Source organism: Pectinophora gossypiella, chromosome 25, assembly GCF_024362695.1.
Source record: "Pectinophora gossypiella chromosome 25, ilPecGoss1.1, whole genome shotgun sequence".
Taxonomy (NCBI): Eukaryota; Metazoa; Arthropoda; class Insecta; order Lepidoptera; family Gelechiidae; genus Pectinophora; species Pectinophora gossypiella.
The window spans coordinates 2,722,642-2,739,358 of record NC_065428.1 but is presented as its reverse complement, the minus strand read 5'-3'; the positions used below and the strand labels follow the sequence as shown (position 1 = coordinate 2,739,358).

The 16,717-nt window shown below is 37.0% G+C and overlaps 3 protein-coding genes across 10 annotated transcripts in view; 1 reads left to right on the top strand and 2 right to left on the bottom strand.

Annotated features, from left to right (window-relative positions):
* Positions 1-1,872: 1,872 nt before the first annotated feature.
* LOC126378128 (uncharacterized) lies at positions 1,873-3,147 on the bottom strand. The gene has a single exon (XM_050026313.1). The coding sequence runs from the start codon at positions 3,145-3,147 to the stop codon at positions 1,894-1,896; it is 1,254 nt and encodes a 417-aa protein (XP_049882270.1). The 3' UTR covers positions 1,873-1,893.
* Positions 3,148-3,217: 70 nt separating this feature from the next.
* On the bottom strand, positions 3,218-8,588 carry LOC126378148 (m7GpppX diphosphatase). The gene is made up of 4 exons (XM_050026337.1): positions 8,222-8,588; positions 6,973-7,118; positions 4,794-5,018; positions 3,218-3,523 (listed from the first exon to the last, which is right to left on the bottom strand). Exons 1-4 carry the CDS (start codon positions 8,562-8,564, stop codon positions 3,218-3,220), a joined length of 1,020 nt encoding a protein of 339 aa, XP_049882294.1. The 5' UTR covers positions 8,565-8,588.
* A 5,197-nt stretch (positions 8,589-13,785) lies between these two features.
* Positions 13,786-16,717, top strand: part of LOC126378110 (neurotrimin) — a 28,408-nt gene continuing 25,476 nt past the window's right edge. For all 8 annotated transcript variants that reach the window (XR_007568034.1, XM_050026286.1, XM_050026288.1 and 5 more), the window contains exons 1-2: positions 13,786-13,890; positions 14,563-14,762. Coding sequence is in view for 7 of the 8 variants with exons in the window: in XM_050026286.1 (XP_049882243.1) it covers positions 14,624-14,762 (139 nt within the window). In the remaining variant the exon portion in view is untranslated. The remainder of the gene's footprint in view (positions 13,891-14,562; positions 14,763-16,717) is intronic.

Sequence of the window (16,717 nt, the reverse complement as noted above, 5' to 3'; positions counted from 1 at the left end):
GTTAGATCTCAAAAGGGTTGGGTTAGATCTCAAAAGGGTTGGGTTAGATCTCAAAAGGGTTGGGTTAGATCTCAAAAGGGTTGTGTTAGATGTCAAAAGAGTTGGATTAGGACCTTTTCTCTTACACTGCTATTTTATGGGACTACAAATACACTTCTCATCAAAAAAATCGAAACACCTTGCAAGTTTACGTTTTGTCAGGATTATCAGAAAAATGTGTACATTTAGGAATAAATGTTAAATGTCGTTTAATAGTGAGTAATATGAGCTTATCAAATCTTAATGTTAATGTTCTAAATTTAAATGAATTTTTCATAGGTTTCGTATTTTGTTAAATGAGTAATTTTTATTCCGTATGGAGTATAAAGGAAATGGATAAAACAACACACGTAAATGAAAAAAAAAGCTAAAAAACGTTTATTTAATAACTTGTATTCCCTCCCCGAGCTCTAATTACTGCTTCCATACGGTTCTTCATCGATCGGATGAGAGTCACGATCACATGCTGTGGTATATTGTCCCATTCCTCTTGGATTGCATCTTGCAGCTGGCTAAGTGTTTCTGGGGCAGGATCTCTTGCTCGAATTCGTCTCTTTAATTCATCCCACAGATGTTCAATGGGATTCATGTCCGGGCTTTTTGCTGGCCATTCCATAATAGAGATATCGACTTCGTTAAGATAATCTCGTACGACGCCCGCGGTGTGAGCCCTAGCATTGTCGTGCATGAATATGAAGCCGTTGTCAATAAAATGTGCATAGGGCATCACATGAGGCTCGAGACACTCTTCGACGTACCGATGACAGTTTAGTGCAGGCAGACGTGGCCCAGACACGAAAGCAAGCTCTGTCTTACCGTCGGCGCTGATTCCTCCCCAAACCGTCCACGAACCGCCACCATAGCTGACCTTTTCTTCAATGCAGCATTGTGCATAGCGTTCTCCGTCTCTTCTGTAGACCTTGTTCCTGCCGTCGTTACCATACAGCATAATTTTACACTCATCAGAAAAGAGAACTTTGCTCCACTGTAGGTATGACTAATTTAGGTGCTCACGTGCAAAGTTAAGGCGCGCTCTTCGATGGTCTGCAGTTAATTTCGGCCCATTTGCTGGCTTATGCGGTACCAGTCCACGATCCTTCAACCTTCTTCTAATTGTAGAGTCACTTACAGCCACCCTTCGTACAACACGAAGCCGCTGCTGCAGTTGAAAAGCGTTAAGGCGTCGATTTCTTAAAGAAGTTGTTACAATAAATCGATCATCTCGCTCAGAAGTGACCCGATTCCTGCCAGATCCTGAACGGCGCGTGAACAAACCAGTCTCCCGATAACGTTTATAGACTCTATGAACAGATGACAGGCTTAGATGCAGTCTTGCAGCCACAACACGCTGACTAAGGCCAGAATCCAGCAATGCCACAACTTGGGCGGCTTCTGTGGGCGAAGTATCCATACGTTTTAGAAAAAAAACCTTTTTTCAGACGTCCCAAAGTCACAGTATTGAAATAAAAAACAAAAAGTTTAAGGATAGGCGCCAATTTTTAGTTTTTAAACGCTAAATGTACTCCAACCCTAAACACACATTTGTCTCAAAACAGTGATTCATTTCGTTTATAAGATAAACAAATGAAATTCTAATTTTGAATTTAGAATTTTCGCTTATTACTGTAATGGCCAAACTGCCAGCTATACATTTATGTAATTTTTTTCATCGTATGAATTCTTTTTTGTGTTAAATTCGGACAGAAACAATGAAAACGGAAGTGTTTCGATTTTTTTGATGAGAAGTGTATTATTTAATGCTTAGCAAAATTTATTATTTAAGTTGCGAACTGAATTGATATGCTAAAATTAACGAAAAAAATTAAACAAATGTTGATAGTTCACAAACTTTATTTAAATTTTCAAGTAACTGACACAGTAACCGTTAGTGTTCCGGAATGATTCTGGCACTTTTAGGGACATGTGCTGCAAATGTTCCAGCCCCGTATTAAACATATTTTTCGATATGTCCGTGGACACCACACCAGGGTCAGCCAACCACCCTTCAACTTCGTCATTCAAAGACAATTCCACTTTAAACAATATTTTGGTAACCACAGTCGACTGTAATTTCACTTTATCATCCTTAATTTGGTCCGTGTTCCTCAAAACTTGCAACTCCTTATCCATAACCCAAATGAGTAAATATTGTTTCTTATTCGCTGAAATTTTGCATTCAAGCACGATCTTACACATGACTGTATATTGGAATCCAAGATTGAATTCCTTCGTTATACATTCTATTGTGTAAATGAAATCATCCGTCTTCAGGTTATCGCTTGCATTTTTATGAGAGAATACATGTTTATCTGAACCGTTTTGGTTCATTTTCACTTCTGAGTTGAATAATTTCACCATATCCTTCTTTTTAAGTCCGAGCCACGCCAAACATCTGTTGCAATGGTAAACCTCTCGTTTAGAATTAAACTTATTTGTTTTGTCCGATAAAATTGAATTGTTAACATCGAAATAAGTCAATCTGTAGAGAAAATCACACTTGTTCGGCTTAACTTCAATGTCATTATGGGAGTTGTCACCGTGCGAGTGACCGTGGCAAAACCATTCGGACATATCCAGGTTTGTAGTAGGCAGTTCTAATATCCTATTGAATTTGACTAAGTTATCAGAAATCACATTCGAACAATTCGCGCACGTGATTTTGAATTCCTCATCGGCTTTCACGTTCATCTGTATCTGATTCACTTTTGTGGACTTTGTGGACCCGATTGTACTATTAGTTGATAAAAGTTCTTTGTAAAAGTTGCCTCCGTTCTTTGGTTCAGTTAAAATCCTGAATGAGATTGTGTTTCTATAAATTTTGAGACATGACATAGAATTTGGTATTATGCGACAGAATTCTTCTATGGGGATAATCGTGGTGACATCATCTTCGTCCTCTGAATAGCAGTCCGACAGACTTTCTATCGAGGACAAACTATCCCTTCTCTTCATATTATCATCATCTTCATAATAATTAAGAACTATACAATTTGCTTGTATACTGATTTTCAAATTACAATTCTTGGTTAAATCTATCCCTGTTGTAATATAAACGTTGCAACTACGCAATCTAGAGCGTAGCTCCATGAAAATATTTTTAATCAACATTTTCGCTTAATATTAAGTATCTTCAAATAAAATCCTTTTTTTGGGACCTTATCACTTTGAAACCGATTATTTATTTATCAATAAGTTTCTGTACGTTGCTCTTAATTCTTTGTACATAACCATTAGTCTCATACACGTTGAATAACTTGTCCATCTCCCGGATGGTGAAAGGTACTGTGGCTTTTTGGTAGTAGTCGTTCATCATTTCAATGTTGTCGATGACTGTATCGAGGAGATGTGACTTTTCTGCATAGATACCGGGGGCCTCGTGCCGGAGGTAGGTGAAGTGAACGTGCAGGTGGTAGAAGGACGGCTGATAGTGGAGGTAGATGCGCAACTGACTGCCTGGAACGTCGTACTTATCGAGAATTGCTTTCTGCAATGAGAAATGGATTTCGTAAACTGCCAGAAAGCACTCCACCAGTATTCTAAGATCTTAACTTGAACCTTCCTCAACGTCCTCAGTTGAAGCGACCTAAGGAAGAACTCGAACTGAGCTCAGAATCGGTATTCTTAGACGTCACCTCAACCTTATTTCTAGTTTACTCCAGTAAGGTTGAGCGGAGGCATGCCGTCATTATTTTGTTGGCAGTATGATTATGCTCGAACTCCAGTGGGGAAAGCCCTCGAGGACGTAATTGTCAACAAGTATACCAAAATGCTTATCTGAGCCCGAGTTAGTGGAGGAAGTTTCTACTTAACATCTTAGAATACGAGGTGTATCAATGTTCAGCGCAACGGACAAACTTAAGTATCATTATCCTGTTTTATAAGAATCATATCTTCTACTTTGTGGATTATGATTATGAACCTCACCAACTCTGCAGTTAGGTTTATTTTCAATGCTAACAAGTAAATGCTAGTTTTTATGCACCTACTGATATTTTTATCTTAACTGCTAACATTGTTTAGCTAATGTGATAGTCTTCATCAAATACCATCATGCGTGCTCTAATTTATGAATTAACAGCATTAAATGTATGGAAAGTACAAACTGGATGACCTCATGCTATGCTGAAACGCCTGCCGCATTATTATCGTTAACACTTTCAAAGACAGAACGTGTAATGACGTTCTGATGCCAAGGTGTCATATTACCTATTATGAACCATCAATGACCCATGACCTCTATCCGTGAAAGGGTTAAAGCGCGTGCAACTATGGAGCGAATGTTTTATATTTATACCACACGCTATGGTAACTTTTTAATGTAAATATTTTCGCCTTCGCTTATAATCAATCTACAATCTTAGCTTAACCTTAGCGAACTGACTTATGTTCCTATTTTATTAATAAGTACCATATAACCCTAGAGAAAGAAGTACAGACTTCATGACAAAGAGGTTGCATACCAGTGACATGTCTAGGTGATTATTCTGGGTTATACGAAAGTGATACATTAGAATTATATAAACATTAACAGCATTTAGTAATTCACACTTCTGAGCACAGGCCCTCACCGGATCAAGTCGTGTTGGTGGTGTTTGGACTAATGTCCGGGACCAAAGGCTTAATGTGCCTTCCAAAGCAAGGAATCATCTTACTCTTTCGATCAATCAGGTGATTCAATGTCCAATGTCCTATCGAAACCAAGGCAAGTCTGCAAAGGTTGTTCAAATTTAAAAAAGAAATACATCTATGCTTACCTTTCCTTCGTCACGAATCCTCTTCAAGAGTGGCAGATGGGTTACGTTCAAATCTCTCAGCGATTTGATTCCTCTCTGTCTAACAATAGCTAAGAGGTACAGTGTCTCTTTTGTGAGTCCGTCCCACTTCAAGTCAGGCACTAGAATGAATCCTTCCTTCTCGCACTTGTTATTATGTACTATTCTGTCTTGCTCACTCTTGCCTTCTAGGATGTTGTAGACCCACTGGAAGAAATCAAAATCATTTATTCAACGTAATTATCATGGATAAACTTGTCGAAGGTCAATGTAACATTTTTGAATTTACGTCATTTCGCAATGTGTTATGGCTGAGGAGAAGAAATTACAAGTAACTGCACAGTTTTCTTTTTGACGTGACTTATTGTAAATTTGCCGCAGATGGCATTAACTACTTGGCTGGAAAACTGCAACAGTAACACATCGTAGTAACAAAAGAAAATAACGTAAATAATGAGGAGGTACTAGATATCAATAACATTATTTAGTTTTAGGGCCTGTTTCATACAGGTATTTAGGTTCCATAAAAATCTTATATCGTGTACTGCATTACCGCGTACCTAATAAGTGCGAGTGAGACGGAGAGCGTGCGCTCCCCATCACTTTTTACGTTCTATGTAGTACGAAGAATAATAATTCTTTGTACTATGACATGGGATTTCAATATAATACAAAAATAAAAGGAAAACTTCAGATAGTTTCTCGTAAGTCAGAACGGACCAGCCACTGAGATCCTACACCATTTTTATACTTATTCTTATTTATACATTTATTGTTACAAAACATTGTCACAAACATTATTAATATGACGTCGTCAAGAGGGTTTGTCCCGACACCATAGAATAAGGAATAATACTTCGTATAGAACGGCAACTCTCCGCTCCCCACCAGCGTCTGAGCTAGGTTTACCTCACCCCTCCTCGGACATAGTTTAGATTTGATTCGTATGGCGTCAGAGGTCACACACACAGATGCGCGTGTACGATAACGTCAATATGTGGTGTCTGTATAAAACGAGGTTCTTTGTATGAAGTGTCCGGGGTGTGCAGACACCATACCCACAGTATGCACATAACTATTCATCATCATCAGCCCATTAACGTCCCCACTGCTGGGGCACGGGCCTTCCCCATGGATGGGTAGGGAGATCGGGCCTTAAACCATCACGCGGGCCCAGTGCGGATTGATGGTTATTAACGACTGCTAATGCAGCCGGGACCAACGGCTTAACGTGCCTTCCGAAGCACAGAGGAGCTCGAGATGAAAACTAATTTATTTTTGTGGTCACCCATCCTCTGACCGGCCTTTGCGAAAGTTGCTTAACTTCAACAATCGCAGACCGAGCGCGTTAACCGCTGCACCGAGCTCCTCATGAATGTTCAATATTAAGCCAGATTGCCATTTAACTATCAATAGCAATGAACTTGTACTATAGGAAAAATATTAGACACATAACATAACCTCACGACTATATCCCAATTGGGGTAGGCAGAGGTATATCCCTCGCAAAATGAACTAAGTTAAATACCCACACCTCACCGAGCTTTTTGTACAGATACAACCCTCGCGCTAGGCAAAGAGTAAGATAATTCCGTGCTTTAGAGGGTACGTTAAGCCGTTGGTTCCGGCCATAAAAAACACATGTACCAACCTATAGTGGAGCAACCTCTCCAACACAACTTATTCAGAATTCTAGACTAAACTGATATAAAACAGAAACTGTCGCTGGCACAAATTGAATGAGCAAATCTAAGCCTAACAAAAGATCTTGTACAATACCTATTACAATTGATATTTAGATTTAAATAAAAAGAAAACAATAAATATTTAAATGTCAAAAGACAATGACTTTGAGAGTGTAAACATAATTATAATATTATAAACTATTACCAGCTACAATGTTAACATCAGATAATGAACAGTTACATCTAAACTGCCATAGATAATGTTTTATAACTAACTTTTCTAATCTTCCTGGTAACACAGTTCTATCAGCTATTACGGCTTGGCATCTATCACATTGGTTCAACAGAAATCTCAGTGAGGTGTGGGTATTTAGTTTATCTTGCGATGGATGTACCTCTGACTACCCCAATTGGGATATAGGCGTGATGTTATGTATGGGATGTACATATGAAGTAGCTAAAAAACGCGATGTTACCTGCAAAGTGAACTGCTCCTTCTCAATATGCGGTAAGGTGAGGGTTGAGTAGAGTTCCGGAGTCTCCAGTACAAGGTGCACTTCTTGCTGACTGAACTTGGCGATGTGCTTGTCGGTCGCCGGGAAGATTATTGTAGTTTTTACACCTGGAAGAAATTGTGGTTGAATTTAGTTGAGATGACGCTTCAGTTTAGGTACACAGACTTTAGAGTAGTTCAATTCAAAAATTTCTTTAATATTACAAGAGAAATTTCACATGGATAGGAGGAGGAATGGTTGTAATGGTTCTTCTTCTTGTGTCAGGGTTATTATTGAGCCGCCCAAGGCGTGACGTGGCTCATGTAACAACTACATACTTACATCAGCAAATAGTAACCGGGATCAATGGCTTAACGTGCCTTCCGAACCACGGATGATCTTACTTTTGGACAATCTGGTGGTCAGCCTGAAATGTCCTAACCAAACTAGGGATCACAAACTGATTTTTTGTGATATGTCCCCACTGGCTGTAAAATGGCCGTTGTAATGGTGGTATAATGGTTAACTTAACATGCTCGTCCCGGCTTGACAAGAGCTGGGGGTTCAAATCCCACTCCAGATTTTTTTTTGTTGGTTTCCCTAAGAAAAATCATTCTTTTACCTGAACCAAACACAAGTATCTTTTTTTATAACACCAGGCTCATAGATAAAATATTATAATATACAATCTTAGTAAAATGTAATCACAAAATATTTACAGTAATTAAATGGAAAACAGTGTTATTCAACAAATAAATATTATTATAAGATATCTCTGCATTATTTGTACCTAAATAGCTGAATACTTGATAACTTTACTTAACCTTTTATATTCTAAGAATATGCAATCTCACATTGACTGAATTTATATCATTAATTTATATTATGATATTTCGAATTCTACATGTCTATGAAACTAAACTTTAATGTGTCGTATAACTTTGTCTACGTGTGCAATTTCATAACGTTGATTACTTTGTAGAAATAATCAAGAAATACACTTACATAAGTATTGTTACATTTCCGAAAACACACTTATTTTTTAACCTAGCAGTGACTTCTACATTTTTTATAAGTATGACTTATAAATTGTATTTAACACGTCTCGCACGACGTCAAGACGAAAATAATCGCCAATTCCCGCTGATGACGCACCAAATAACAAAAGGAACCTTGAAAATCGAAAGTGGTGTGTCTGTGGGTGCGAGGGTGGGAAAAAATGTTGACTCACCATTGAGAGAGGGCTTCGGAAAACACTCGTAATTCCCATAAATATCGTTCTGGAAAAACGTGCGCAACTCACTATCTTCAGAAAAATACCCCGTATTGTTTAATTCTTCTTCTTTGAAAGCATTTTTCTCGAACAAGATCAAACCCACGCCACTTTTTTCCTTGAATTTCCCCTGAACGCAAACTGTTTTCCTATTTGTATTGTTGTTCAGAATCTTCTCCGGGATAAAGTCTTGCAGTTCCAAATTATTCTCACTCACACCGTTTTCATTTTGTTCGACAATTTTAGATTTTTTCGAACAAGGCGGTTCTAAGACGTCGTTTTGGTGATCGACGTCGGACATTTTGTAACAGGGTTGCCACTTGTAAAAATAATTTGTATAAATTGTGGCTTTGACTACTAGCATTTTGATCTTAGTAACTTTTTATTTCCACCAAAAGATGGCGGTAGTAGTTTAAAACTTTAGTATCGTATTTCCAATTTTCGTGAAATATCAGTAAATATCGTAATTATATTATTATAATAATAGTTACCTAAAGCATGTATTGACAACGTGATGCCTTACCGTAATTTTCCCTTAGCCAATTTGTACATAAATGAGGATGTTGACGGCATAATTCACTCACAATGCAACACAAAATGTCTTGTCGTGATGAATTGATCACTTACTTATTGGTCTCGTCCGCGAGCATTGAATGGAAGGAGTCTATTCATGCGATGGCCCTATAAAATGCTTTACAGGATGTTTGAATTATTATGGGTCAAAGGTCGAGAAGATATTCTACCCAAGCAACAAACATAAACTCCTATTAATAGATAGATAATAATCGCCTAATAATGGATAATTACTTCATCATCATCATCATCAGCCCATTAACGTCCCCACTGCTGGGGCACGGGCCTTCCCTATGGATGGATAGGGAGATCGGGCCTTAAACCATCACGCGGGCCCAGTGCGGATTGATGGTTATTAACGACTGCTAATGCAGCCGGGACCAACGGCTTAACGTGCCTTCCGAAGCACGGAGGAGCTCGAGATGAAAACTTTTTTTTGTGGACCCATCCTATGCCTTTGCGAAAGTTGCTTTACTTCAACAATCGTAGACCGAGCGCGTTAACCCCTGCGCCACCGAGGTCCTCACTTTATGGCATATTATCAGCTAAATATATAATCGAACATATCCAGCCCTACGGCCATAGAATATGGAATAATAATACTTATACTATGTATAGAGCGGCAACTCCCAGCTCCCCACCAGCGGCTGAGCTAGATTTTCCTCCCCCTCGGTCTTACTTTAGTCTTTAATCGTAACACACAGATGCGCGTGTACGATAACGTCAATGTGTGTGAGAACTGATATTAGGCAGTTAAATTACTCAATTGTATACCAATATTTTATGTTTATTTTTATTTTTTAAAAGAACGTCTAGGGCCCTGTGCCGAGGTTTTTCTTGCAGCTTCTTTTCCCCGGCTATGTTCAGGTTGTGAGAAGCTGCAGTAGTTTTAGGCGGATGAGACGTTCGTTATGTAAAAATTGACGATTCAAAGTGTAACTATGTTACCAACTGAATAAAGATATTTTTGAATTGGAATTTGAATTTGTGGTGTCTGTGTATAACGAGGTCGTTTGTATGAAGTGTTCGGGGTAAAAAAGATTGACGATCGAACACTTATACCTACTATCGATACAACCTGTATACAAAGAAATACGTAGAAGATTGCTCCTATGGCTTGACCCCACACAATATGGAGGTCAAAGGTCGCACCAGGACATATTGGTATCACATATCCGTAACTTGAGTAGACCCGAGGGGTTCTATGCTCATAATAAAGTGTCATAAATTCAGTGTTCAATTCAATTGATAGACCAATAGTAGGCTACTTGACAACCTAGTCAAATAACTACTTGTTTCGAAATGTCAAAACGAAAGTTTTTCTTAGAGTCTGTATGTAAATACTGTTCTGTGACGTCATCAATAAAAGCGGTCAAACGTCGTATTTATTGTTACTTAATTCGTGAATTAAATTCGAAAATTAGTCGAAAAGTAAAATGGTATAGATTTTTGATAATTTTAGACTGGCCTCTATTTCTAGATTAGCATTTTATAATATAACTTTGACCCATTCAAATACCTTATTCTGTATATACTTATTTAGGTTTTGAACTAAGAATATTCCTATTTCGGTGTTCATCGAAGCAAATGAAAGTCTCTGCTTACCCTAATGTATGTATGTAATTTACTAACACAATTTCTCACGACTTGATTATCCCCTAACTAGCCTTTCAAATGTGAATGTATAAGTTAATTTAATTTATGGCTTTTTTAACGAATCTCGGATGATATCTATGTTCTTTCTACTAACGAGGTATTTGTTACCTTCCGGTTATAAGGCGGCTGATATTAAATGACCCTTGATTATTTTTTCTTTTTTTTTCTTTTGCCCATTTGTGGGTCAGGCTAAGATCATAAGACCATGCTGCCTAGCCCTTGATTATTATAACTCTATTTGTTTTTTTTTTCTTGAGTTTTGGCTTCGCGCGGCTTGCGCATTTGCCACAGACAAAAATAGGGAAACACATTCATAGGAAAAAAAGGATCGGAATTAAAAAAAAAATATCAGAACCTGAACCGTTTGACGGTCTTGTGTTAGTCTAATTGTTTTATATCCTGTTCAGTGTACAATAAATAAACTATTAAATAAATAAATAAAATAATCAGAAAGGTGAAGGATGAAATAATATAAAAACTAATAGATAAATATAAAAATAGTAATACTTAAGTATATTACAATACTTACAACCTGTTTAGTGAAACTTTTTTTAAAGTTTTTTTTGTTTTTTATGAAACTTAAAAGTTGTAATTACAATGTTATTTTTGTAAAGGTAGGTTAGGTCACCAATATGGATGCAGAATCTGAAATAAATATTTTATTATTATTATTAATATTATATTATGATTTCGTAAGAAAAAAATACGACGTTCGCTTTGGTTCGCGTTGGTAGTCCACCTCACAACCCACACGATCCGGAGGCCCCGGGTACGAATCCCGGTGGGGTGATATCACAAAAATCACTTTGTAATCCCTAGTTTGATTAGGACATTACAGGCTGATCACCTAATTGTCCGAAAGTAAGGTGATCCGTGCTCCGGAAGGCACGTTAAGCCGTTGGTCCCGGTCAGTACTTACTGATGTAAGTACGTAGCCGTTACATGAGCCAATAGTAAGCCTGACACCATTTGAGGTTGATGGGGTTGGTATTCCACCTCACAACTCACACGATAAGAAGAATTCTTTATTCTATGGTTCGAGCATGGTGCATATGACGCGTATAGAGTATTACAGCCTAATGCAAAAGGGACAGACAAAGGAAATATATGTGTTCAGCCAGCTAACATACAGAACATGCTATAACTAAATTCCCATCGTCCCAACATACAGTGGTCGGTTGTACAAAGATATCAATGAATCGGGTTTTTTTGAAGATCTAAGACGCACCGACAGTTGATTGGTTTAATTAAAGAAAAACTCGCCTTAAGCTGAAATAACAATGACTTTACACTTTAAACCACTGTAGTGAAATAGTTAGAGGCACTTTTTGTTAGCTTTAGCTGTTATATCAAACGATTTATAAAAAATATAAAAATATTTCAGCGCTTAAAAATCAGTCCGGCCAAGTAGATGCTATGAGGCAAACCTACAATAAGTCACGTAAAAAAAACGCATTTTATACAAAATAAAAAAGAAATTTTATATTTTTTTTAGATTTGTATTTTTGTTTTCTTTTATCTGTTTTTTAATGTGCCTACTAAGATTTGTTGAATTCATATTCATAACTAAGTTTATAAGTACCAGTATAGATAGTTTAAGTTTAAAAAGAACGATTTTTGTTTTTATATATTATGTATAATTTAAGTTGATCTGTATATATTTTTTAAGTTCTTAGCTTTATTAATCCCTCAATTCTGTTATTGTTACACTTTTCGGCCAACGGTCTAGTAATCAAAGCTGCAATAAACTAAAAAAAAGAAACATATTTACTTATTTTATTTTTACTTTACCTGTTAGCGAGCGATTACTTTAGTTTAGGTATGACTTTCTGATCAAACACACAGCTTTGTAAGTAGGTAGGTACGTAATACACACAAGAAAAAACAAAACTAGTTTACTTATAAATAACGTTTAGGTGGGTAAGTACTTAGTTATCGGCAATTAAAATTCAAAATCTTTCCCGAAAAATCTCTCAAGGCGAGTCATAATCTACTAAGTGTTAATAAAATATCATTATCTGTTATAAAGCTGAACAAATGGGTTGAATTGAGACGTTAAATTACATTATCTATGGACTCTATGGTACTTAATGCGTAAGGGATATGTATTAGAAGGATTTTTAAATCCTTCTAATACATTAACTTGATTGAAAATAATCTACTTTTATTAGAAGTTTCAGTTTACTCTGTTAGACTGAGAGGGAAGAACTCACTTCCGACAGGTGTACCAAATTTTATCAAAATCGGATTAGTAGTTTAGTCGTGAAAACGTTACAGACAGACATAACTACTTTTGTAACATTTATAAAATTCAGTAAGTAAGTAATTTAGATATTATATTACCTACCTCCGACCAATTCCGAGAGCACGTTAAGCCGTTGGTTTCGGCCACTAGCCGTAAAACACATCCACAGCAGTGGAGCAGCGTGGTGGAGTATGATCCACTCCAGTTAATTGAGAGAAGGCTTGTACCCAACAGTGGGGCGTATGTAGGCTATTTAGGTTAGTATAGTACCTACGTACACTTAATTCGAAAATTCAAACTAAGAACTCACATTATTCAATTGAATTTGGAATGTGTAATGCCAGCAATGAGAAAGTACGTGTCAAAGAAAGCACATCTCATAGCGCGACTTCTTTCTCGAGCTAAATTAAAGGTGAACCAATTAAATGACGGGATCCCAGTTAGTCCGGGGGGACACCGAGTTACATTTAAATGTTTTTAATTTAGGAAAAGTGTGCTTGGATTTCGGGCTCGGCTGTTTCTATGCTGGACTTAGACCGAACAAAAACCATAGAACAAGTTTAGCTGCTTATCTTTGGTCATGTGGTAAAAACACGATAAACGATTTATATACGAGTGGTTGATCGTCTGTAATACAGTTCATCATTATTCATTTTTTTAACGGACTTCGTATGAACAGTAGCATGTTGTCTTTTTATTAGTTAGGTTTTAGGGTTGACATGGTAACGAAAGAGTTAATGTTATTCGAACCTATCCGAGTAAAGTATTATACCTACCAAGAACCTTGGACCGAAGTTAAGGTCGTCCGGATACTGATAAAATAAATAATGTATGAACAAAAGACATCAACGCGCTCCAATTTTCTATTAAGTATGTTTCAATTAACCATCTACTAAAAACTAAAAAGAAACAATATAATTATAATCAACTATTCCAGTCCTTGATTTTTATGACCTCCCAGTGTGTCCCCAACTTATCAAGCTAATCATGAAGATCAAATGCGTCGGGCGCACTGCGCATGCTCCAGCAATGACAGTCCGTGCCCGGTTTCCCGCCAACACGCGCGTTCTCTTTTCAAATCGCTATCAAACTGCGCGACCATTGTTTTTATTACTTTTTAAAACAAAATAATTTGTTTTTAATTAGTTAAGAGGTATTTTACAGTGCAATTATTATTCATTTATTTTTATTCAAAATTGTTAATTATTCTTTATCACGGAAATATAATACTTACTTAAGTACTTTTAACAGTGAAAAAAGTTATGAATTGTTGAAAAAATAGGAAAAGTTGAAGGATAGGTAACATAAAACATGTAGTATATTTGAATATTTACCAACAAATAATACGTAACCTAGTACATACCTATTTTTTAAAATTAAATAAGAGCGAGACAATAGTGGACTTTTCTTTTAAGCGTAACAAAAACTAATTAATTTCCTTTTATAATGTAAAGAAAGAGCAACGGACCGAAAATCCGGGACCAATTTTATCAGTCAAACCGTGAACGAAATAAAAAGTAAAAAGGGATTCAGACTGTTAAAGGCTAGGTATCCGTAATTAAAACCTTCTTTTCCTATTTTTGTCGTGTATAGAGCAGAGGAAACCATTTGGCTAAAGATGTTTTCTTTATTTCGAAAGCTCTCTGATTTATCAATATTTTTACCGTAAATATAAAAAAGTTTGTACGTGCTTACTTACAATTTTTTTTTTTATAAAAATAGTAAGTGAATATTTAAGAAATATCTAAAATTTTGGAAACTAAATACTTACCTACTTATAAAATAAAATGTAAGTAAGTAGGTAATTAAAATTGTTTTTTTTCAGGTTTTAGATGCCTACCTACCGACTTATTTTTTAATTATACATATTAGGTTATTAATTAAAAATGTTGACATTAAAGCAGATAGTGATATTTTTACTAGTAAATTCAGTGTTAAGTGAGAAAGTGTTCCAAAGTGTTCCAGTGACTGTGAAAACTTATGAGAATGATACTGTTCTCTTACCCTGTTACATAAATGATTCTGGTAAGTGATTTTGCTATGGCAATACTTTTTTATTCTTTTTTTTTTAAATATCGTCTTTCCATCGACGAACCTTAGAGGACCCAGCAAAAAAACAAAAGCAGAAAAGTGGGAGGCCTTTGCTCAGCTGTGGGACATAGACTAGAAAAAAAAATCAACTGTCACTACTCTGCTCACTCCTATACGGATCGAACCTTTTCTAAGGACATCTCTAATTTGGTTAATGTACCTACTTCTAGGTCGCGCTTGCGTTTAACTTATTGATTATTTGTTCTGTTCACCCCATTACGGATCACGGGCGTGATGTTCGTATTCGTAAACCTAAGATTTACCGTACCTACTTACAGTAATCATAAGCTCCCTAGCATTATCCCGTTTTCACAGGGTCCGCTTACGTTATATTTGACAGGTTCGGTTTTTAACAGAAGCGACTGCCTCTCTGACCTTCCAACCCGCGAAGGGAAAACGACACTAATATAGGTTAGGTCACATACCTCTCCTCACGATGTTTTCCTTCATCGCTGAGCACGTGATAATCATTTATGGTCATTAATTCGCAAACAAATTCGACAATTATTGGTTTAGGCATGTGCTGGATTTGAACTTACGACCTCGAATGATTGAATGATTGTCCGAAAATAAGATGATCCGTGTTTCGGAAGGCGCGTTAAGCTGTTGGTCCCGGTTACTACTTACTGATGTAAGTATGTAGTCGTTACATGAGCCATGTCAGGGGTCTTTGGCGGCTCAATAATAACCCCTGACACTAGGGTTGATGGAGTCGGTAATCCACCCACACGATAAGAAGAAGATTTGTTTACTAGTTATTTTGCTTACATCAATTTATCAATGTACCTATATCTCAACTGCGGTGTCTTATCCGCAATAGAATTTCCTGTTTTGTGCACCCAGCGACTAGGACGTAAACAAACAGACTTATCTACAACGTAGAGCGTGTTGACCATTACAATAGAATAAAGAATAAACTGCGTATAGAACGATAACTCTCTGCCCCGCACCGATTCTTATAGTGCGCCGACTCCACCCCCTCTCTGGGTCTTATATTAATATTATATGGCCGTAACCCGCTAAGGAGTAAAGGGGAGAGCGCGCGTTGTCTCTCTCGCACTTACGCACACTGAAACTCCGCTCCCCACCAGCGGCTGAGCTAGGTTTACCTCACCCCCTCGACATTAGTGTTCAATCTTCAATAATGTCATCCATCATATTTAACAATTTTGTTGTTTATCAGTTTCCACCGACCCGCAGTGGAGCAGTGTGGTGGAATATGCTCCACACCCCCTCCGATTGATTGAGGGGAGGCCTGTGCCCAGCAGAGGGACGTATACTTATAGGCTGTTTATGTTATGTTAGGGCGGAAGGCAAGAGGGAAACCACTGCTCTCTTTTTCCCTAAAAAGTATCATGGAGATTGCTACACCGAAAAGAGCGTGGCTCTTAAATTAGTGACGATGTTACTATTTTTATCATACCCAATGAGGGACTGTCCAATCGGCGTTCCTCAAAAACACGATAGATGGCGTTGTTAAGTTTTTTCTTCATTTAAACTTCTAATTTCATGAAGAACAGACATATGTATCTTTTTTCTTTGTTTTTGGGTTATAATTGATGACCCTTTTTATTACACCAAAGTACAATTACATCTTCCACCCATTATTATTCTGATCAAAATAAAGAGAAGCAATATAGCTAGCAACATCATTTTATACATAATGCGATCTAAATATCAAGCAACAATTAGTTTTATATATGCTTCTGCTATTAAATTACATTTTTGAATAATTATGTACCCCAGCAATGAGAAAATAGGTAATTATCACGTTAAAAGTGAACAACGCCATCCATCGTGTGTTTGGGGAACGTCGATTGGAAAGTCCGTCATTCAAACTCAGTAAATTATGAAGCGTGAAGTTGCCCATTAAACTTCCTCTAAAAGGA